The sequence below is a fragment of the Aedes albopictus genome, chromosome 3 (genome assembly GCF_035046485.1).
Source record: "Aedes albopictus strain Foshan chromosome 3, AalbF5, whole genome shotgun sequence".
In the NCBI taxonomy this organism is placed as follows: domain Eukaryota; kingdom Metazoa; phylum Arthropoda; class Insecta; order Diptera; family Culicidae; genus Aedes; species Aedes albopictus.
In genome coordinates this window covers 380,759,363-380,781,587 of record NC_085138.1, presented here as the reverse complement: position 1 = coordinate 380,781,587, position 22,225 = coordinate 380,759,363, and the positions used below count along the sequence as shown (strand labels likewise).

At 39.3% G+C, this 22,225-nt stretch overlaps 3 protein-coding genes across 5 annotated transcripts in view; all 3 read left to right on the top strand.

Annotated features, from left to right (window-relative positions):
- LOC109399098 (glucose-6-phosphate 1-dehydrogenase) overlaps positions 1-22,225 on the top strand; it is a 92,057-nt gene that overhangs the window by 11,761 nt on the left and 58,071 nt on the right. The gene's annotated exons all lie outside the window — the stretch shown is intronic.
- On the top strand, positions 5,296-6,856 carry LOC109399565 (transcription factor grauzone). Its single transcript, XM_019672038.3, has 2 exons — positions 5,296-5,610; positions 5,675-6,856. Exons 1-2 carry the CDS (start codon positions 5,491-5,493, stop codon positions 6,368-6,370), a joined length of 816 nt encoding a protein of 271 aa, XP_019527583.3. The 5' UTR covers positions 5,296-5,490; the 3' UTR covers positions 6,371-6,856.
- Positions 16,998-18,690, top strand: LOC109399137 (zinc finger protein 235). The gene is made up of 3 exons (XM_019671576.3): positions 16,998-17,131; positions 17,206-17,336; positions 17,399-18,690. The coding sequence occupies exons 2-3, from the start codon at positions 17,217-17,219 to the stop codon at positions 18,650-18,652; spliced, it is 1,374 nt and encodes a 457-aa protein (XP_019527121.3). The 5' UTR covers positions 16,998-17,131; positions 17,206-17,216; the 3' UTR covers positions 18,653-18,690.

Sequence of the window (22,225 nt, the reverse complement as noted above, 5' to 3'; positions counted from 1 at the left end):
TCGCATCAAAGTCTAAGTCGAAAAAAAATCGCAATAAACACCCGCATAGAAAAATACAATTTATCATAAGGTCCAAAGAATAAACTGCTTCCAACCTGAGTATCGCGGACTGACTCAATATGCTCTCTCTGCGGGAGCCAAACATTGGGAGCCAAACATTGAAGATAGAGGTTATGTTAAACCTTGTTGTACCTGTGTGCTTGATTGAAGAGTATTGTTATCTAGGTGCTGCGGATATAATCAAAACTGTAGTCACGATATCTCCATTTGCCGCTGTCAATCCGTTGGAAAGCGAGGAGAAGGATAAACATTGTTTTGAACCCTTTTCAGCTAATTTTGTAATAACTATCCATCAAAATTTCCATCGCGAATGGAAAATAATAAACTTTGCACACGAAAACAAAACTGGAATAATGGTGGATTGATCATGTTTACCATTTCCGAACAGCGTCGCGACGGCATGTTTGACAACTGCGCTAAGAGAGGTGTTTGCAAGAAAATTGAACGCTCGTGCGTGTTTACAAGCTGTGTGCCGGGAGTGTGTTGGTGTGTGTTAGCTAGCTTGAAAAATAAAACCGTTTCTATTCGCAGCACCTAGCTTCCAACTGGTAGGGTAACTTTAACTGAAAGAGTTAGCTTTCTGTTGACCAATATGAAATTAAAACAAAATACTATAATCAAGAGTATGCAAACAACATATCAAGTGATCACAATGTGATATAGTATCCACGCATTGTTGGATGATATGCTACTAAAAACTCCCGTTGCGTGATTGCAATGTAGGATCACCTTATGACAAATTGTAAGGTTTTCAAATAGAGCATCACACTAATACCTGTTTATTTTACAATATAAAAATTTTGATCAACATCATGGCATTTAGTTGTCCAAAAAATGTCTCACGAAACCTACTGCAAGCCTATCCATATACGTGAGAACAAAAGATGTTTACAAAGTTCTTACAGATAGATTAACACGGGAAATCTGAACACAAACCACTACCACACAGGAATTTGGATTGGTCAATACAGTAGAAAACGTTGTATTTGTGAGCGATGTATTAGAAAAAAACTGGCATCGTTAACGCTATCAAGAGGTTCAAGCGTTTTTCTACATTTGTCGTGTAATTGTTCATAAAAGCTTAATTCACAAACGCAACTGTTAAAAAATATTAAATGTTGCATATTAAATAGCAAATTTTGCTACACTTTTTCAATTTACATTTCGTTTTTTTGCTGCACATCTTATCGCCTGTCTTGGTCACACATTTTTTCTAATATTTGCATTGAATGTTCGAGTCTGTTGTCCTTTGCAAGGATGAACTGGTAAAAAACAAAGTAAATTATTTTGTGTTCTTTGGTTTTTGATTATATTTAATTACATTACTGGGATAAGCCCTTTTCAAATGGTATGCTAGTTTTGTTTACCACTCACTGAGCAGCTGCGGGAGCAAACCAACCGGCACAAATTCAGGCAAATTCCCAACTTCGCTACCACCGCAAGCAGGTGCCTGTGGACAAACTACCCTCATCCGGGATGATTCTTCCTCCTGAACAGATTGTGAACTATCGTGAGAAGACCCGATTCAACTTCGGACTGAAAGAACCGGATTCTGGAAGGTGAGTTAAGATTGTCTTGTTTTGAAGATTTTGGTTAAGTGAAGACTGTTTTTTTTTTTGTTTGTTTTCAGGCTGCCAAGGAAAGTGCGGAAATTATAATGAACCGACGTTAGCAAGCGCCGCAGGAGCCTCGCTTGAACGTGGCAGTAAATAATAGGTGGGTGTTAAGAACATCTGAAGTGGTCTGGATGTGAAAATATCGGATGGACTTCCCGAGACTAAGCAACGGCGACTGTAGAGGTGAACCACGGTGAAGTCGCTTCGGCAACAGGATACCTGGAGAATTCCGTCGTTCGTTGCGCTTCGTAACATCGCTGCCTGACCATGACTTCAAGACCAAAATCATCATTCCCAAGTTGTGATACCGGCTGCCGAGCTCCCGCTGTGGTTCTTTGCTAATCTCATCAAGCGGAAAACTAACGTTGCCACCAATAGCTATGGAACCTACGTTGAAATTTATGCGTTCAACAGAAAACTATTGAGCTAAGCGAAATTTATCTACATTCGAATACATAGTGGGGTCAGCTATATATTAAGCAGTTTGAACATAAAAGAACTAGGTACTAAGGAAAGCATAAATTTCGATTTAGATTCAGTCGCCACTGGTAGCAATGTTACTTTTCCGTTTGTATTTCCATTATAAGTAAATTATTTTTAATTATTCGGTAATACGATATCACAGACAAACAGACGTAACACTTCGAACATTTTTCGATTCAAATCATAGTCACGGAAATATGTTCGCCCAGTGCTAAAAGGATTATGTTTGGCCGACCACCAACTAGGTGGCGGTAGTGAGCAAACGTCAAACTCGAACAAAAACGATGCGAGCGCCACGGGTGGGCAGTTGGCCAACTATCAAATTTTGAAAAAGACCGTTAAATCGGTGTACGATGGGAATTATCAGAGTGTTATGTCTGTTTGTCTGTGACGATATGCTAAAACCATCTATATTGTATCCAATATTTCACCTAAATTATTAATCAATATATACACGCAAAAATATTTGATTTTTGGTAGTCATTTTCGAAGCAAATTGCTTATTTCTAGCAGCTGTTTTCGCAAACAAATTAAATTATTATTTTTTCATTGTTTTTTACACTCACTTTCATTTGATGATTAAATTAAAGCAAGATTTAGATTGTTTGCGAAAATAGTTGTTAGAAATCAGTAAATTGCTTTAATTTAATATTTGCATAGTAAAACCTGACTTTGACAATACAGTATACTGTTAATTTTAACATGTATCACAATACATGAGCTGTTTCTCGTAATGTTGTTATTTTCTGCCAAATATATTGTTCAACAATTTTTAAACAATTTGGCTCATAGTTATCCTTGCAAAAAATGGATAATATGTCTACACTATGACATACAGTATTGCAAAATTTTTGTTCGAGAAAAATGCTGATTTTTTATTGTAACCTAACTTAACCGCCTATTCCCCATATTGTGAAAAGGTCCATTACAATATGCCAAATGGGTTACTACAATATGCACACACTACCACTTAATGTGATAACGAACAACATGTGATATTGTTCAGGCATTGTAGCAGATTGTTGTGAACAATATGCGAAATAGTACCCTTACAGTTTATAACTATGCGGGCACTCTGGGTAGAATTTCGTGAGGAGCAGAGCTATGTTGGGCACATCTTCCATGTTGCCATTTTGCGTAGTTCGGGTATCAGGGACACTCCTGGGTCGCTTCGAATCTCACAGAGGGTTACTGTAATGGTTTTTCGTGCTGGATGTTTAACATTGCTTTAGACTTTAGAGGAAGTAATAAGGAGAGCGAGGATGAACACGAGTGGAATGATTTTCACTAAGTCCGTTCTGTTGCTTGGTTTCGCTTATGATATTGATTTTATAGCTCTCAAATTTGAGACGATGGAGGAAACATCGGACTGAAGAGTGAAGCCAGGTGAATCGGATTAGTTATTAATGTACCGAAGACAAAGTACAAGATGACAAATAGCTCCAAAGAGGAATCACCACGCCTGCCACTCCGAATTTCTATCGACGATGATGAAATCGAGGCGGTTGAAGAGTTCATGTACCTACTTGCTTACTGGTGACCGTCGAGAACGACACCAGCAGAGAAATTCAGAGGCGCATTGTGGCAGGAATTCGAGCTTACTCTGGACTCCGCAGAACTCTACAACCGACAAAGTTCTCCGTCACACGAAGTTAACTAAATAACTACAAAACGCTGATTAGACCATCGTCCGCGAAAATCGGGTGGGCGGGTCACGTCATCAGGATGTCGGATAGCAACCCGACTAAAATGGTTCTCGAGAGGTCGGATGACTACAAGAAGACGTCGTGCGCAGCGACCTAAATGGGTCGATCAAGTGGAGGACGATTTGAGGACCTTTCGCAGAGTGCGGAACTGGAGACATGGACCGAGGAGAATGGAGACGACTCCTAGTACAGCAGACGCCTTAGTCTGGCCGGTAAGGTAAGGAAAATGCATAAAGATTCACCATCTGTTACATAGTAAAGAGAGTTCTCTAGGGGTTCTCTAGGGTCTCCCCAAGAAATTCTACTAGATGAAGTATGTACTCATATAAAACTAGAAATGGCCTGAAATGGCCCAAAATTAATTTACCTGTGTGGTGTATGGAAAGCCCAAAAAAAAAGCCGAGCTTTTTTTTTATTTTAAACTTGGTATTGCGATTTTTTTTTTGACTTAGACTTTGATGCGATAAATTTCGTCGTACTCATATTTCGCTTTCGATTTCGCTGTCAATCTCAGTCGCAGGGTTTTTGCAACTCGCCCGATAATGTGAAAGTTTTCGCCGGCCGTCTCAATGTTTACCATCTGAGTATCGCGGACTGACTCAATATGCTCTCTCTGCGGGAGCCAAACATTGGGAGCCAAACATTGAAGATAGAGGTTATGTTAAACCTTGTTGTACCTGTGTGCTTGATTGAAGAGTATTGTTATCTAGGTGCTGCGGATATAATCAAAACTGTAGTCACGATATCTCCATTTGCCGCTGTCAATCCGTTGGAAAGCGAGGAGAAGGATAAACATTGTTTTGAACCCTTTTCAGCTAATTTTGTAATAACTATCCATCAAAATTTCCATCGCGAATGGAAAATAATAAACTTTGCACACGAAAACAAAACTGGAATAATGGTGGATTGATCATGTTTACCATTTCCGAACAGCGTCGCGACGGCATGTTTGACAACTGCGCTAAGAGAGGTGTTTGCAAGAAAATTGAACGCTCGTGCGTGTTTACAAGCTGTGTGCCGGGAGTGTGTTGGTGTGTGTTAGCTAGCTTGAAAAATAAAACCGTTTCTATTCGCAGCACCTAGTTTACCATTAAGGTCTTTTGTTCTCGGCCCACCAGCTGGTCATGTTTACACAACAAAATCAGCTGGTTCACCGATGTTTACGTTCATCCTTATTGTTCTCGGTTACCAGCTGTTTATGTTTTCATAACAGCTGTTTATGTTTTCATAACAGCTGGTTTCGCCTGAATCGGGGAAAGAAGGCGAAAATGTGTCATAAATGTTAGGTTAGTACCATATTAGGGCGAGTTCAATTTCGTCGCCAAAGTCTGATTATTCGTAAAAAATACAATAACCCAAACGATAACATGCATTTCTCAAAGTATTGAGTGATTTTTACCCACGAATGCCTAAACAGAAATATGTGTACTGCCGCCAATTAGATGTAAACAAATCCATCGCATTTGAAAATAAATGAAGTTCTGTAGATGTATTAAATATAATTATCCTTGTTTTATAAAAGTTAACTCATATAACATTCCAAACAGTACTCTACGATACTATCTAAGCAATTGATACAATTTTGTCATTATTTAGAAAACTTGTGAATTCCTGACGATACAAGGATGGAAAAAATTTGCAACTTTTGCGCTCGCAAAGATCAGGCCGTCGTGGAACTCGAACGAGAAAGCATCGAGGACGGTTTGCCCATTCTATGCATTGCGGAAAAGCACTTTTGGTTCACTGTGAGTATATTGTTTTACATTAAAGTCTGCCCATATACATGAACATTCCTGATAATGATTTCAGAACGACGAGCTGCAATTATTCAACATATGTGATTCATGTCGGAACAAGCTGCTGGAGTTTCACCAATTTTACTGCCAAGTTGAGCAGCTGTACTATGTACAATCTGAAGTAAACGAAGGCAAGTTGGAAGTTGGTTCGTTCAAAACGGAACAGTCTGAAGATGTTTCTTTAAAACAAGAAATAGAGCATATCGATGAAGATATAGTTACCGACACAAACGCCGACTACGAGTCAAGCGATACACCAGGAAATGGTAATCAGTCTAGCAGCGACGCTGAGAACTGCGAGGGTCAATCTGGTGAGAAATATCTACCACGGACTATCACCGACGATGACATTCGCATGTTCTGCCAGATGGTATGCCATATCTGCTCGGAAGAATTCGACTACTTCGCAGATCTCAAGAAACATGGCATCCAAGTTCACGACTCGAAGTGCTACGTGCACTGCTGTAAAAATCGATTTTACGCAATTTTCAGACTTCAGGAGCACATTCTTTTTCATCTTAAGCCGGACATCTATCGATGCGAAAAGTGCGGCATAAATTTATGTTCAAAGCGTAGTCTTATCCGCCACCAGAGTTCCGCTGCACACCTAGTGCGTGCAGAAGGCAAGGTTATCCAGTGTGTTATTTGTCATAAAACGTTCGCAAAGCCGTATTCGTTGAGCGTGCATATGAAACGACATACACGCTAAAATCGCTCAGCAGTAAAATGTGTAAGACTCATAAGTGCATAATTTACAGACCACTCATAAAGTGAGTAACAGTCACACATTCACAAAATCTGCTCATATTCAATTCTAGATGCGAAATGTCTTTATTTTTTTTTTTGTTCGCCAAGTTCACTAGAAAACCTAGATAGATTGCCATACAAAAATTGGAACTTTCACGATTTTGTGGACGAAGGAGCTGATTTTGTAAATGTGTAGCTGTTACACATTTTTTGAATGGTCTGGAAATTATGCACTTATGAGTAGATCTTACACATTTTAGTGGTGAGTGGTTTTTGCGTGTATGGAGAGCGGCTTGTCCACATCCCAAAAATGGGAGCAGATCTGGACGGGTAGTTAGAGAACATTGCAACAAAACATTCAATCAAAAGGTGAAATACAGGAAACACATGACCCTGCTTGTAGGAAGCTTTTTTACTCGTGCGAATTCAGAAATAATAAATTGTTTTCGTCGATTCTTACCAGAGCTTAAGCTTTCTAAATATCCATGCCGAAATCCAGGTATCAGGTATCAGAAGGCCGGCTCCAGAGGCACGTTATCCTCCATTTGGGACATTTGTGCCATCGCCATACATATGAGCCTATTTCATCATTTACCTGAGGGAATGGGACAAGGGATGGAATAGGATTAGGAAAGGGAAAGGTGATGAAATAGGAAGGGGTGCCCTAGAAGAGGGAATGAACGCATAAGCGCAATGAGAGCTCATAGCCCATACCACAACGGGTTTAACCAGTGCCCTGAAAAGGACATTGTAAAACGCATAAGCGTAAAGAGAGCCTATAGCTCGTTGGAGGTAGCTTGTGACGTCATGCCACTATCAATATGACATTGAAAGGCACGTCATCGAAAGCATCCTCAATATTCAAGAAATCACCCACGCAAAAACTACGTTTGAGCAAGTACTTTCTTGAAAACGTATACAACTTTGTGTAAAAGAGTCACTGTAGACATCCCAAATTTGGAAGCATGTGAGTTCACATGAAAAGGCATGTCAGCCAGACGAACATCACAGATGTGATAATCGACAATGCGTTTCAAGCTTTTCAGAAAGAACGAGGTAACCAGATGAATCTGGAACTCATTCCTTCTTTATACAACGCACGCACCCTTTCGGGATAAAACTATAAAGTAATTTCACGCCATGAAAATACCCAATAGCAAACTACAAGATTCCAAAACATGGTTGAAATACTCAAATCCTTTTGGAGAAAAATAGGACAAACCCCCATTTGCACCTGGAGATTTGAAGTAAGCAGAGCTTTTTAGGGCCCACTAAGTCGATTATATAGGTATGATTCTCAAGCGGAAGCTAGAGATTCGTAACTATACAAAAGAATGGTTTATCCGAAGATATTTTGAACTTGAACAGATCAGAGTTCCATTCAGGAATACCTCTTACGGTCCGCACAGACAGCAGAGGACAAGCTTCTTTCAAAGCAATAGTTATGGTATACCACAATGGAGGGCGTTGTAGGTACAAAACCACAATGAAACTCTCTTGGAGTAGCTATGAAAGCGAGTTATCCATAAAATGTGGTCGCAACCAATTAGTACAGGTTCCCTAGTTTGTTGAGCAGGATCGCCTGAATACGCAAATTTTGCGAAGGAACACTCAAAAGTGTAAAGAAGGTCAAATGGAGACTCCTCATCTGACACATGCCAATCAGTCAACTCATGAGTTGGGTTAGGTGCAATTCTATGTTAAGTTATCCATGAACTGTACTACCTAAGTAATCCATCCAACTGAAGCATCTCAAATTAATGTTTGAGCTACTTTAGATGATGTAATCATCGTAGCAATACTGCCAAATACCAGCAAAAAGATGCTGAACACAAGAGCTTGCATGATGGCATCCATAAGGAAATATTGAAACATACTGTTAACGTTATTCTAAGATATAGCATGCTCGAGGCACGACACTTCATTTATAATGAAACAAGCAAACTGGGTTCACAAGGTAACCTATACAAAAGTTACCCAACGAAAATGAACTTTTCGAAGTAGAGCCACTTGGGCTACGCACGCTTCTTACGCTGAAAATTGATTTGAGGTTTCCTAGCCGTAGCCACTACCCAACCCAAGTAACACACATGTTATATAAAAGTTACGACAGCGCAAATTTTGGTTGTATATAAGTTTATTTTTCGTTATTTCAACACAATGTTAGAATTACGTAAAATAAACTTCTATATTACCAAAACTTGCGCTGTCGTTACTCTATTATAACATGTGTGTTGCTTGGGAAACTAGACAGGATTACACTCTTCACAATCACAGCACAAAAAGGAAACATCAACGACAAACCAAATCGGTGTCAATTGAAAAACGCCAATGGCGAAAACGCATTAAGCGAAACCATAAAGGTAGTAATGTAAGCTAATTTACAACATTTGAATAATCCTGCCCTTATTTAGTCTCAAATTTGAGACTTAAGAAGGGCAACTGATTATCTCGGAGAAACACAAGGTCCACTGCACTATTGCTCCGGTTAGTGCAGTAAGGGCGTAATACTGTGGAGGACGCCCTAATTCTCCACAGGCTCCGTTTGTGGTTAGGTTTTTATTAGACCCCCCTAACCATTCATTTCCTTGGCACGGTAAGCATAAAGCCGCATAACACCATGAATTAGGGGTCACCTGTTTAGTGGACTCTTACCACTGGATCAGGCGGTCCGTAGTGTTATTCTTAGCCAATTGAGACAACCGCTACCGACACTACACAGCTATCTAGGCTGATCGGGAAAAGAAGTTAACATTGATGGTTAACTTCCAACGAGCCCGAACAGCCCGACATGCCGAAATCCAATATCGATGGTTTTAATTTCTGAAACTTATTCCTCTATGCCAGATATTCTAAGCATTTAAGGTGTAGTTGGACCAACATTGAATGTTGCATGGTTCCTGATATCCACTTTTTATCTTCTTCCACAATTACGTTGAATAAAAACTCGCCTGTTTTACACAAATCAACGTGATGCTGGTAATGGTGGCCAATTTCTGGAAGACTTGAGATTTTTATTAACTCGTGTATTATTTCTTCTAGAGCTCCATTTTTTTTTTGTTAATATCTACAAAACATTCTCAAGAAATTATGGTTGAGCTCTTTGGAAAATTACGAACTATTCTGACGACTCAGAATCTTCTTCATGATTTCTTCAACATTTTTTTTCCGACAGAACATAATGGAAACCCGTCCGATTTTTTTTTTGAAAATGGAGGAATTGTTATCTCGCTTATTGAAAGCATTCCTTGTGGAGCCTCTGAGTAAATTTCTGAAGAAATTGCTGGAGGCATTCCTGAAAGAATCCCTGGATAATTTCTTGGTTCCTGTTTGCATATTTTCCAATCGCTGGAAGAATTCCTCCAGAAATTCTTGAAGTAATTCAAAAAAAGCATCAGGTAATCCTGGAGAAAATCTTTTTATTTTTTTAAGAGAACCTGAGAGGAATTTCCTGAAGAATTCCTGGAGCAATCCCTGGAAGACTTCCTGCATAAATTCCAGGAGAAATACCTGGATAAATCTCTGGAGGAATTCCTACAGGAATGCCTGGAGGATACCCTGTAGAATCCCTGGAGGAATTCCCGGAGGAATTCTCGTAGGAATTCCCGGAGGAATTCTCGTAGGAATTCCCGGAGGAATTCTCGTAGGAATTCCCGGAGGAATTCTCGTAGGAATTCCCGGAGGAATTCTCGTAGGAATTCCCGGAGGAATTCTCGTAGGAATTCCCGGAGGAATTCTCGTAGGAATTCCCGGAGGAATTCCCGGAGGAATTCTCGTAGGAATTCCCGGAGGAATTCTTGTAGGAATTTCTGGAGGAATCCCTGGAAGAATTTCTGGATTAAATGTGGGATCTCTTGAGAAATTCCTGTGGGAAATCTTAGAGAACAGTATGAAGGAATCCTTTGAGGAATTCTATGCGAAATCCCTGAATCCTGGAGAAATGCCTGGAGGTACTTCTGGACAAACTCCTGGCGTAATCCCTGGAATAACTCCAGGGGTAATTTGTGGAGAAATCCCTGAAGCAATTCCTAGAGGAATCTCTAGAGTGCCTGGAGGATTCCTGAAAAAAAAAATCTGAAGCTATTCCTGGAGAATTTCCTGGAAGAATCTCTGAAGAAATTCCTAGAGGATTTCCTGTAGAAATTGCTATCATAATGTCTGAAGAATGTCCAGGAGCTGTTCTTGTATCAATTTCTGGAGAAATTGCTAAAGAAATTTCTGGGGAAATTCGTGGAATAATTCCTGAAGCAGTTCCTTGAGAAATTCCGGGAGAATACCTGGAGGAATGACTGGAGGAACTCCTAGAGATATTCCTGTGTGAATCGCTGGAGGAATTCCTGCAGGAACCGCTAGAGAAGTTCTTGAAAGAATTACTGGATGAATTTCTGAACGAATCTCAAGAGTTCTGGAAGATTTCAACTTACATTATTTTTCTATTTCTGAAATTAAAACACATGAGAAATTCCTGAAGAAATTTCTAGAAGAATTTCTGGGGGAATTCTTGGAGAAATCCTCGAAGGAACTCCTGTAGGAATCTCCAGGACAATCCTTGTAGAAATTTGTGGAGAAATCCCTGGAGGAATCCCTGGAGCAATTCGTGGAGAAATCTCTGGTCGAATTCCTGGAGGAATGCCTGGAGGACTCCAAGAAAAATTCCTTAAGGTATTCCTAGAGAATTTACTTGAAGAATCATTGGAAATACGTATGTAGAAAAATCCCTGAAGGAATACCTGAAGCAATTCCTGAAGGGATCTCTGGAGAAATCTTTAGAAGAATTCTTGACAGAATTACTGGATGACTTTCTGTAGGAATCTTAAGAGGAACTCTGGGAGAAACTTCTGAAAAAATCCCTTGAGAAATTCCTGGTGGAATCTCAAGAGAAATTTATGGAGGAATCCTTGAAGAAATCCTCGAATGAATTTCTGAAAGAATCCCAGGAAGAGTCTTTAAAGAAATTCGTGGTGAAATCCTAGAAAAAATCCCTGACGAAGTTCCTGGAGACATTCTTAGCCGAATTTCTAGTGGAATTCCTGGAGGAATCCCTGCAGAAATTCCTGGAAAAAAATCTTCAAGATTTTCTGGAGGAATGCATGAAAAAAATCTCGAAGGTATTCCTACAGAAAATGCCTGAAGAAATTCCTGGGGTTATTTCTGGAGAAACTCCTGGGGTTATTTCTGGAGAGATTCCACGATGAGACCCTGGGAAATTCCTAGATGAAATCCTGGAGGAATATCTGCATGAATTCCTGGAAGCACTACTGGGAAATTCGTGGAGGTATTTCTGGAGGAGTCCCTGAAGCAATTTCTGGAGGAATGGCTGAAAGAACTCTTGGAAAAAATCTCTAAAAGAAACCAAGGATAAATCTCTGTAAGAATACTTAAATAAATACCTGGATGATTGCCTAGGAGAATATCTAATGAAATTCTTTGAGGAACCCCTGAAGCAATTTCTGGAGAAATTTTTGGGGGAGTTCCTGTAGGAGTCTCTGGGAAAAACCTTGGAGGAATTCCTTGAAGAACTCCTGGATGAATTCCTGTCAGAATTCCTGGTGAGTTTTTTGGAGGAATCTCTGAAGCAATTCCTGGAGAAATCTCTGGAGGAATGCCAGAAAGATTTCCTGTAGGAATTCTTGGAGATATTCTTGAAAATATCCTAGAGGAATGCCTGTAGGAATACCTGAAGGAATCTCCAGAGGAACCCCTGGAGAAATCTCCTAGAGGAATTCGTAGAGGAATTTTTAACGGAGTTTCTAGAGGAATGTCTAGTAGAATTCCTGGAGGATTTTTTAGAGAAACCCCTGCAGGAATTCCCATTAGAATACTTGGAAGAAATCGTGGAGAAATTTCTGGAGGAATCTCTTAAAGAATTCGTAGAGGAACATCAGGAATAATTTCTGAAGAAACCGCAGATGAAATTCTTGGAGAAATCCTAAAGGAATCCTTAGAAGTGGTCGTGGAGGTATCTCTGTAGCAGTTCCTGAAGAAATCCCTAGAGGAATTCCTGAAGAAACTACAGCAGGAATCTTGGAAGTAATTTCTAGAGAAATTCCTAAAGAAATCCTTTAATATTTCTTAAAGGAAGTACTGGATTAATTCCTGGAGGAGTTCTTTAATGAACAAAAGGAAGAATTCATGAAGAAATCCGAAGAAGAGTTCGTGGGAGAATCTTTGGGGTAATTTTTAAAATAAGTTGTTTCTGAAAAAATCACAGAAGTAAATTCTCAAATGGAGCCCTGGAGAAATTCTAGGAGGAATCCTAGGAAGAATTCCTAGCGGAATCCCAAGTAGAATTCCTAGAGGAATCCCAGAAAGAATTCCTGAAGAAATCGAGAACCACTAGAGGAATTCCGAAAGCAATTCCAAGGAGCATTTCTACAGGAATCTCTTAACAGTCCCTGGAAGAAGTACTGGATTAATACCTGGAGGAGTTCCTAAAAGAATTTCAAGAGGTACTCCTGACGGAATTCCAAAAAGAGTTCCTGGGGTAATACTTGGAAGAATTTTTAAAATCGTCCCTGGAATTGTTCCTGAAAGATTCACAGACAAAATTCCCGTGTGAATCTCTGGAGGAATCGCAGATGGAGTTCTTGGAGAAATCCTGAAGGAATCTTAAGTAGGGTTCGTGGGATAACTCCTTGAGGAATCGCTGTAGCATTTCCTGAAGGAAGCCCTGGAGGAATTCTTGAAGAAACCCCAGAAAAAAATCCCGGAAGCAATACCAAAGGGAAATTCTAAGAAAACATTTCCCGGAGTACTGGATTAATTCCTGGAGATGTTCATGACAGAATTCTAAGAAGAATTCCTGGAGGAATTCTTAAAAGAGTTCCTGGGGGAAGCCTTGGACTGGAGGAATTTTTAAAATTGTCCTGAAAAATCACATCAGAAATTCCCGGGTGAATCCCTGGAGGAAAACCTCCAGAAGAAATCCCAGAATTCCTAGAAAAAAAATATGTAGGAATCCATGTCTGCAATAATTTCTGGATGGTTTGGATGGACTCCCAAAATGATGTTTTGTGCATTTTTTTCAAGGAATTCCTGGATTTTTTTTCGATAATCTCTGGTAAAATTTTCTGAAAGGGTTTCTGGAAGATATTTTTCCTGAAATACATCGAATTATTCCAGATTGAATGGTAAGGTTTCGAACCCGTGTTCTGAATCTGGCTACAATTACCCTCTCATTGATAGGTTCCCACTTCATGAGCGCAGCGTGGGCGTGAGCGCTGATCACGAAACCAACTCCATGGTGGCGAGGAGCGTGTTCGTTCACCTCGTAGGCCAAAGTATAGAAGAATTTGACCCGACGCCAATCTGTGTTCTCCAAAGCTTAGCCAACGGACTTCGCTCAGTCCTAGGATCTCAAGCTTCATACTACATGCCTGATGAGTGGTTAGTTGTACCAGTTTACCCTGCTGGGCTAGGATTAATACATTCTAAGTTCCAATTCTTGTCCGTTGTTTCGCGCTAAAAGTCGTTACCGTTGAATTAGTTCGTAATCTTTCATTTTCGGTTTTTGTAACGTTTTTTTGGGTTTCGGAAACAGTAGGTTGTTGGCCTAAGGTTCCCTATCCACTTTGGTGGGGCTGCCACCTTAGGTATAGCTTCCGGTGGGGAGCATTTCATACTCAGTCGCTGGATGGCAGAACAGACGCTGTTTGAGCCGCACCTCCTTGGTCAACAGACGCTCGAGACGTACCTCCTCAATCTAGCAGAAGTCAGAAGGACAACAGTGCCCAGGCTGCACTACCACTTACCAGCTAAGCACACAACTCTTAGCTGGTGGTCTTTGTAATCGCTTGACCCGTGGAAGCATGAGGTAGGAACTTGTGAGGACCAGAGCTATGTTGGACGCTCTCCTTTTTGACTCACCATTTTTTGAACCGGGTTTAACATTGACTTAGGAGAACGTTTATAAATTAAGTCATGCTTTGAGGGGGGAGGGGGGGTTCAGCAAAGTGTGACGACTCATACAAAAAAATTAAAGGTCTCATACAAAAAGTGTGACATAGAGGGGAGTGGGGGTTGAAAATGCCCAATTTTTGCGTGACGTAATTTATGGACGTTCCCTAGTTATAATGGAAAGTGCCGAAAATAGAAACCACTGCTAAAGCGGCTCGGTTCCCTAGCTGGCAGTATAGCTGTACCGGAGATACTGAACCAGTCTTACGGATCGGGGAAATGTTGCGTAGTGCGATAATGTTTCTGTGCAGACTCTACAGATTCCGTGGTCGAATATGTCTTGACCGAAGACAACGTGTAACAGAGACCATAACTACTAAATAAAAATAGGGGGAAAAGAAACAAAATTACAGACAAAAACTCCCCATGGCGAAGACAACAATACTGCCGAAAATACCACTGAAAACGTGTTCATTCAGTTTCCATCATGGTTTCATATGGATATTTATTCCCAAGTAATCAAAAGTTCAGATAAAAGGGTACTTTATAAGCTAAGCAGCTTGCTCAAGGTTGCTCATTAGCCTTCTAAGCAGCTTCATTTTTAAGTAATTTTGGAACTTGAAAGTTCACATAAGCACGCTGGATAGCCTTCTAAGCAGCTTCTGACAGAGCTTTGTCAAAATTAATGCAGAAACAAAAATGTGTTTTCCAGAATCACACCCTGTTGGTGGGGGTTTGTGATTCACGTCTGGAAATTGCTTCTGTAAATTATATTTTCACATATGTCGCTGCTATATAGATTTGAACTGGATCATCCTGCGTGATAGCCTGCCGACTTACTGCTGCGCTGCTGAAGACACTTGACAAAGTCAAGCTAACTTCACTACTGTACTAATCTGCAAAACCAGCTGCCGACCGAAAATCGATTCAAGTCAGATTTTGCCTGCTGTCCACACAATCGCAGCTGTAGTTCTGTGGTAGAGCGTAGGGCTCTCACGCAGCGACTATCGGTTAAAATCCGATGGGCTGCATTTTTTTTTGCTCAAGCCTAGTATTCATTGATTTGATAAATTCATATTTGTCTTTTATTCGTGTACGCTTAAACAGTTGTTTTCTGTAAAAGAAATAAATTTTATGCAATTCAGTATCATAATTTACATTTTATATAACTCATTTTGGTATCATAATGGCCATTTTTTTCGAACTGGCTCATTATGCAACTGAAATGAGTTGCATAATGAAAAATAGTTGTATAATTTTCATAATGCAACTCATTTCAGTTGCATTATGATCATTATGCAACTCAAATGGGTTGCATTATGAAAAATCATTGCATAAAATTTTGTATGGAACTCGTTGCAAAACTCGATTTTTTCAGAACTCTTCGTATTTATCCAACTCGGCAAGCCTCGTTGAATAAATGTACGACTCGTGCTGAAAAAATCAACTTTTTGCAACTCGTTACATAAATAACTATAATCTTCATTGAAACACAATGCTACTGAACTGAACTTCTATGAACTTGAAAGTTCCGACATAGCATCTTAAGCAGCTTAGTTCTGCGAAGTTCAGATAAAGTTCCGAATGGAACTTTCTGGCTGCTTAAGAGGCTAACAATTAGCCTTGCCGGAACTTGTGACCGAAGTTCCAGCAAGGCTCATCGTTAGCCTCTTAAGCAGCCAGAAAGTTCCGTTTGGAACTTTATCTGAACTTCGCGAAACTTGAAAGTGCATTTTGTCATGGGAAGCGGAACTTTTGGTTACTTGGGTTATGTGTATCTTCATTTGATATTGTTGGAATATCATAAATATTTTTTGATGAAGCCAATAATGGAGCTTAAGTTATTTCCTAATGATTTTCATGTATCTTCTTGAGCGCAATCATTTTTCTTTAGAAGAAAAGGTTATTAAAAATCGTATATCATTTATGAAGCATTTCTGATGACATCAATCGATATAGGTATTATTTATGTTTTTAAGTAAGACAGATTCGATATTCATAGATGCTGTATATATTTGCCATTTTTCATATACTCAGATTCAGATTTGGAGTTGTGTTCGGATATGTCAGGCCTGCCTGCAGCGTTCGCAATGCTGTTTTATTTTGTATGGCGAGTTTTAAAATGTTTAAAACTCGCCATACAAAATAAAACAGCATTGCGAACGGCCTTAGAAGCCGTAATTTTGTTTTGAGTAAATTTTGATTCTGAGTAAACCTATAAACTTACCTATAGTTCATTCAAGTTAGAAGTTGAATCGAACGAGCGAGTAAGAAAATAAAGAGGAAGATGATTAGCTCAAGGAATTGACATTCCTGTCCCTACTTTTACAACTTTGCCGTGTGTTGGGCTCAAAGCAGAGACAGCTTACACAAGTACGCTGTTTTGCCTAGCTTTGGTGTGTGTGTGATATGAATAAAGCATAGCAATAAAGGACTGTCAGTCCCCTAGCTATTCTGCATTAACATGTCTAAAGGGTCTAACTCGTTTTGTAAACAAACATTGTTTCTGTCGCTGTAGGGCTCATCTCGATCCACCCACGCATTTGGGGGCCGTTATCAGAAAGAGCGAAGATTGATCTTTCTGATAACGGCCCCCAGATGCGTGGGTGGATCGAAATAGACCCTACAGCGACAGAAACAATGTTTGTTTACAAAACGAGTTAGACCCTTTAGACATGTTAATGCAGTATTTATGCTTGTTGTTGCATTTTATTTCTCCTTTGACAGTTTCTAACTAAGCACGTAAGTTTTGCCTTGCTTTTTGCAAGACTGATTCTCAATTTTGTGCTGTTAATGTAACATAATTTTGGCAACTCCATTTTTAATGGTGAGAAAATCAAAGCTAAATATTAACATAAAACTAAGAAGCTTACCACATCAAATTAATGTTATCATTTTCAGAACACGATCTAATGGCACACAATTGTAATTTTTGCGACTACGTGGATCAAAGCGTCTTTCAACTCGAACAAAATGATTCCAGCAATGAAAATCCAATGCTGGAAATAGCATCGAAACATTTCTGGTTTACTGTTAGTTTCGTCGAAATACAGTTATAAAGTTGAGTGAATAATTATTTTCAATATTATTTTAGGAAGATGAACTTAAATCATTTTACATTTGCATCACATGTCGGGACAAACTGGTGGCATTTCATCAGTTTTACTGCCAGGTTGAGAGGCTTCATTCGTCGAAAGAAAGCATCGAGATTGAACCTCTAGAAATTAAAACGGAGGTGGAATGTGATCAGCCCGACGATGATGATTGTTTGGTAAATGAGGCTTCCGCCAACATACCTCATCAACGCACCATTACCGATGAAGACTTACTAGAAATAAAAACGGAAGTGGATTGTGATCAGTCGGGAAATGATGATGATTCGACAAATGTAGTTCCCGTCCACCAACCACTTGAACGCCCAATTACCGATGCAGACATACTCTTATTCTGCGAGATGAAATGCCCTTTCTGCGCGGAAAGTTTCGATAGATATTACCTTCTTAGAACTCACTGCCAGCACGTTCACAATCAGAAGTGTCCCTACGTGACGTGCTGTGACACTCGGCATGATACTCTGAAGAAGCTTCAGGAGCATATTCTCGTACACCTTGATCCGTACGCTTTTCGCTGTGATTCTTGCGATAAAAACTTCAAGTCAGCGAGAAATCTATCCAATCATAAGAAAGTGGTTCATGTACCTGATAAAACTTTCAACTGCGAATTATGCTCTGAAAAGTTTCCTGCACGGTACATGCTGAATGAACACATAAAGGATAAGCACGTGAATGATAAAACAGCCGAGTGTCAGCTGTGTTCCAAGAGATTCACTAATGAAAGAAAACTTCAGGATCATGTGCGGTATAAACACCAAAAGGGAAATGAAATAGTATGCGACATATGCTCCAAGGTACTAACGTCCAAGTCCAATTATGTTAGACACCAGCTTTCGCACTCGGGCACCAGAGTAGACTGTCCGTTATGCGGAAAGTCCCTAAAGGAAGGCTGTTTGCAAGGCCATCTGGAACGACACCGCCAGAATGAAATGGACATCAAATGTAAGTTCTGCGATAAACGATCGCCAACCGTACACGCAATGAGACAGCACATCCAGTCGGCGCACACGAAGCAGGAACGAAAGCACAAGTGTACGACTTGTGACAAAGCATTTATGCGAGCGTCTACTTTGAAGGCTCACATGGCGACCCACTCGGGAGTGTTTCCGTTTCCTTGTGAGTTTTGTGACAAACGGTGCCGAACAGTAGCTAACTTGTACTGGCACCGGAGCGTGCATCATCCCGAACAGGCCAAATGGCGAAAGTGGCCGACATCTAATGTTAATGCTGACTAATCTTATTACAAAATACATTCTATATATTCCAACAACAATGCGGATTTGTTTCTTGACTTAAATTTTATTGCTTTATTTATTATTTAAATTTACAGGGGATAGACAAAATAATCGGGACAAGCAAAATCTTCACTTCTCTAAAAATGTTCAACTAGCTGTAACTTTTCGAGAAGTGCATCAAATATTCTCAAGTTTTTACTGTGAGTGCATCAAGTAGTTGTGCATCAGTGGTTCAAATTTGAAAAAGATCGGGCCATTCTCCACGAAGTTATAAAGATTCTTGAAAAAGGTAAAATTATTCGATAGCCAACTTTGAGCTGTTATATCTCCGGATTCAATGAACCGATTGAAATGAAATTTTGACCATTTATGACTTATATAATGAACTCTGGAAAACATCTGACTTAACTTGAAATTTTTAACAAGAGACAAAATTATAGCGGTTTTAATTTTTTTTACGATTTTTTTAGTAAATTGGTCCATTTTTAATATGCACTCTATAACTTTTTGAATTTATTGGTGGCTATGTTGTTACTTTCTTTCAAAACACATTTATATATAAGTCATTTAGAGGGAAATTAAATGAACTATAATTTGCATCTTGAATTTTGAAACGATGTTGATATTTTGGAAAATTTGGTGTTTTATTAGAAAAATAATCTAATCGTTATAATTTTCTTCCGTGTTAAAAATATTAAGTTAAGTCAATGGTTCTTCATAGCTCATTATATAAGTCATAAATGGTCAAAATTTCATTTCAATCGGTTAATTGAACCCGGAGATATAACAGCTCAAAGTTGGCTATCGGATAATTTTACCTCTTTCAAGAATCTTTATAACTTCGTGGAGAATGGCCCGATCTTTTTCTTATTTTGGACCACTGATACACATCTAGTTGATGAACTTACAGTAAAAATTTGAGAATATTTGATGCACTTTTCGAAAAGTTACAGCTAGTTGAACACTTTTTGAAAAGTGAAAATTTTGCCTGTCCCGATCATTTTGTCTATCCCCTGTAGGTGAGTTATAGACCTGTTACCAACCCACTCACAGGCATTGTTGTCAACATCTCTTTTGTTGAAACGGCCCCAAAATGTGCTGATCAAACGAAATGAATTAAATGCTTTGACTGTTTTCCTACTCTCCGCATCGACCAATGTGGCGCTAGCTTCTATGCGCGAAAGACCGCTAAAAGTAAATCGCAAAAATATTGTAAGGCGAATAGCATCTAATGACGTATTTCTCGAAGTGAAACACATTATTCGAAAAAAATATTTGGTAGCGGTTGTGCACAATGATGACCGGTTTGGTGCCTACCAAATATTTTTTCGGAAAAAGCTTTTCATTTCGAGAAATTCGAGTTTAGATGCAAAATAAAATGATTTTACTCCTGTTTAGCAACATTGAACGCACTCCCTGCCGGTAATCCATTGGGCCCGTAGCGTCTCTAATGTCACTCCATGCCTCGCTCCATGCTATAGGTATAGGCGTGTCAATGCACAGTGGATTTTTTTCTAAGAAAATGTCGTGAAATTGAATATCTCTGGACGCCGCTGGAATATCGTCGATCTTTTTTCGTTAAAATGAAGATTTTTTCATGGGCAATATGATGGTTGGGTATTCGTTCACAGCACGCAATTATTTCTTGCAGTTTTGGTCAAATAAAGGTGATTTTACCCTATTTTTAGTGCAATGTTGATATTCATACGTCTATAACTTGGGATTCCGTTGAGATAAATTTAATCTTTTTTTGTTAAAATGAAGGTATTTTCAGGGGCAGTCTGATGGTAGGATATTCATTTACAGCCCACTGTTATTTCTTGCAGTTTTGGTCAAATAAAGGTAGTTTTACCCTATTTTTAGTGGAAAATAGATATTCATACGTCTATAACTCTGGATTCCGTTGAGATAAATTTAATCTTTTTTCGATAAAATGAAGGTATTTTCAGGGGCAGTCTGTTGTTAGGACATTCGTTCACAGCACGCGATTATTTCTTGCAGTTTTGGTCAAATAAAGGTAGTTTTACCCTATTTTTAGTGGAAAGTAGATATTCATACGCCTATAACTCTGAATTCCGTTGAGATAAATTCAATATTTTTTCGTTAAAATGAAGGTATTTCCAGAGGCAGTCTGTTGATAGGCTATTCGTTCACAGCACGCGATTATATCTTGAAGTTTTGGTCAATTTAGAGTAGTTTTACCCTATTTTTGGTGGAAAGTAGATATTCACACCGACGAACCGACGTGACAGCTAGAACAAATAAATTCAAATTTGTTGTCCGCGACGCCATGATCAAAAATAGCCGAACACTATCGCCACCTCTATAACGGCTCGCGATGATTTGATAGCTCGACACCAAACCCCCGTGTGTTCATATAGGAAACGGTTCGCGTCTGTGCTGATTTGACAGAAGCGATCGCTCGCTTCGCTGGTCGACCGTTAAATTAGGGGGGACAGTTTTGGATCGCCACTGTCACGTCGGTTCGTCGGTGATATTCATACGTTTATAACTCTGAATTCCGTTGAGTTAAATTTAAATTTTTTTGGTTAAATTGAAGGTACTTTCATGGGCAGTTCGTTGGTAGGATATTCGTTTACAGCACGCGATGATTTCTTGAAGTTTTGGTCAAATAAATGTAGTTTGACCCTATTTTTAGTGCAATGTTGATATTCATACGTCTAACACTCTGGATTCCGTTGAGATAAATTCAATGTTTTTTTTTTTGTTAAAATGAAGGTACTTTCATGGGCAGTTCGTTGATAGGATATTCATTCACAGACCGCGATTATTTCTTGCAGTTTTGGCCAAATAAAGGTGATTTTACCCTATTTTTTGTGCAATGTTGATATTCATACGTCTATAACTCTGGATTCCGTTGAGATAAATTAAATCATTTTCGTTAAAATGAAGGTATTTTCAGGTGAAGTTTTTTCGTTAAAATAAAGGTACTTTCATGGGCAGTTCGTTGGTAGGATATTCGTTCACAGCCCGCAATTATTGCTTGCATTTTTAGTCATATAAAGGTCAATTTACCTTAATGTTAAGTGGAAAGTAAATTTTCATACGTCCATAACTCAAGATTTTATCGAAATTGTTCATTATTGTTATCTATTTTTTTAAGGAATAGCACGCGTTTATACATTCTATTTTTCACGAAAGTATCTTCAATTTAGTTCGGTTAATTTTATCCTAACATGGTTATATCTATATATATAAAAATGAATTTCTGTCTGTCTGTCTGTCTGTCTGTCTGTCTGTCTGACCGCTATGCATTCGGAAACTACTGAACCGATCGGTGTGAAATTTTGTATGTGGGTGCTGTTGGGGCCGGGGAAGGTTCTTAGCTTGGTGTGAGACCTCTCCGGTCTTTGGAACGGGGGGCTCCCATACAGATGACTTCGCCGGGGACGTCCCTATGGAGCTGTGTGTCAAAAAACACAGTAGGCAGGCAGTACGACGTTTGCCGGGACAGCTAGTGAGTTAATAAATTTAAGTATAACAATATTGCAAAACATAGTGAAAGAACTAGTTTTAAGCGAAATTACCCAATGAAAATTACCCATGCAAATA

Coding starts and splice junctions, on each gene's coding strand:
- LOC109399565 (XM_019672038.3), top strand. CDS start 5,491: ATGGAAAAAATTTGCAACTTTTGCGCTCGCAAAGATCAGGCCGTCGTG. Junction 5,611..5,674: donor AAAAGCACTTTTGGTTCACT/GTGAGTATATTG, acceptor TAATGATTTCAG/AACGACGAGCTGCAATTATT.
- LOC109399137 (XM_019671576.3), top strand. CDS start 17,217: ATGGCACACAATTGTAATTTTTGCGACTACGTGGATCAAAGCGTCTTT. Junction 17,337..17,398: donor CGAAACATTTCTGGTTTACT/GTTAGTTTCGTC, acceptor ATATTATTTTAG/GAAGATGAACTTAAATCATT.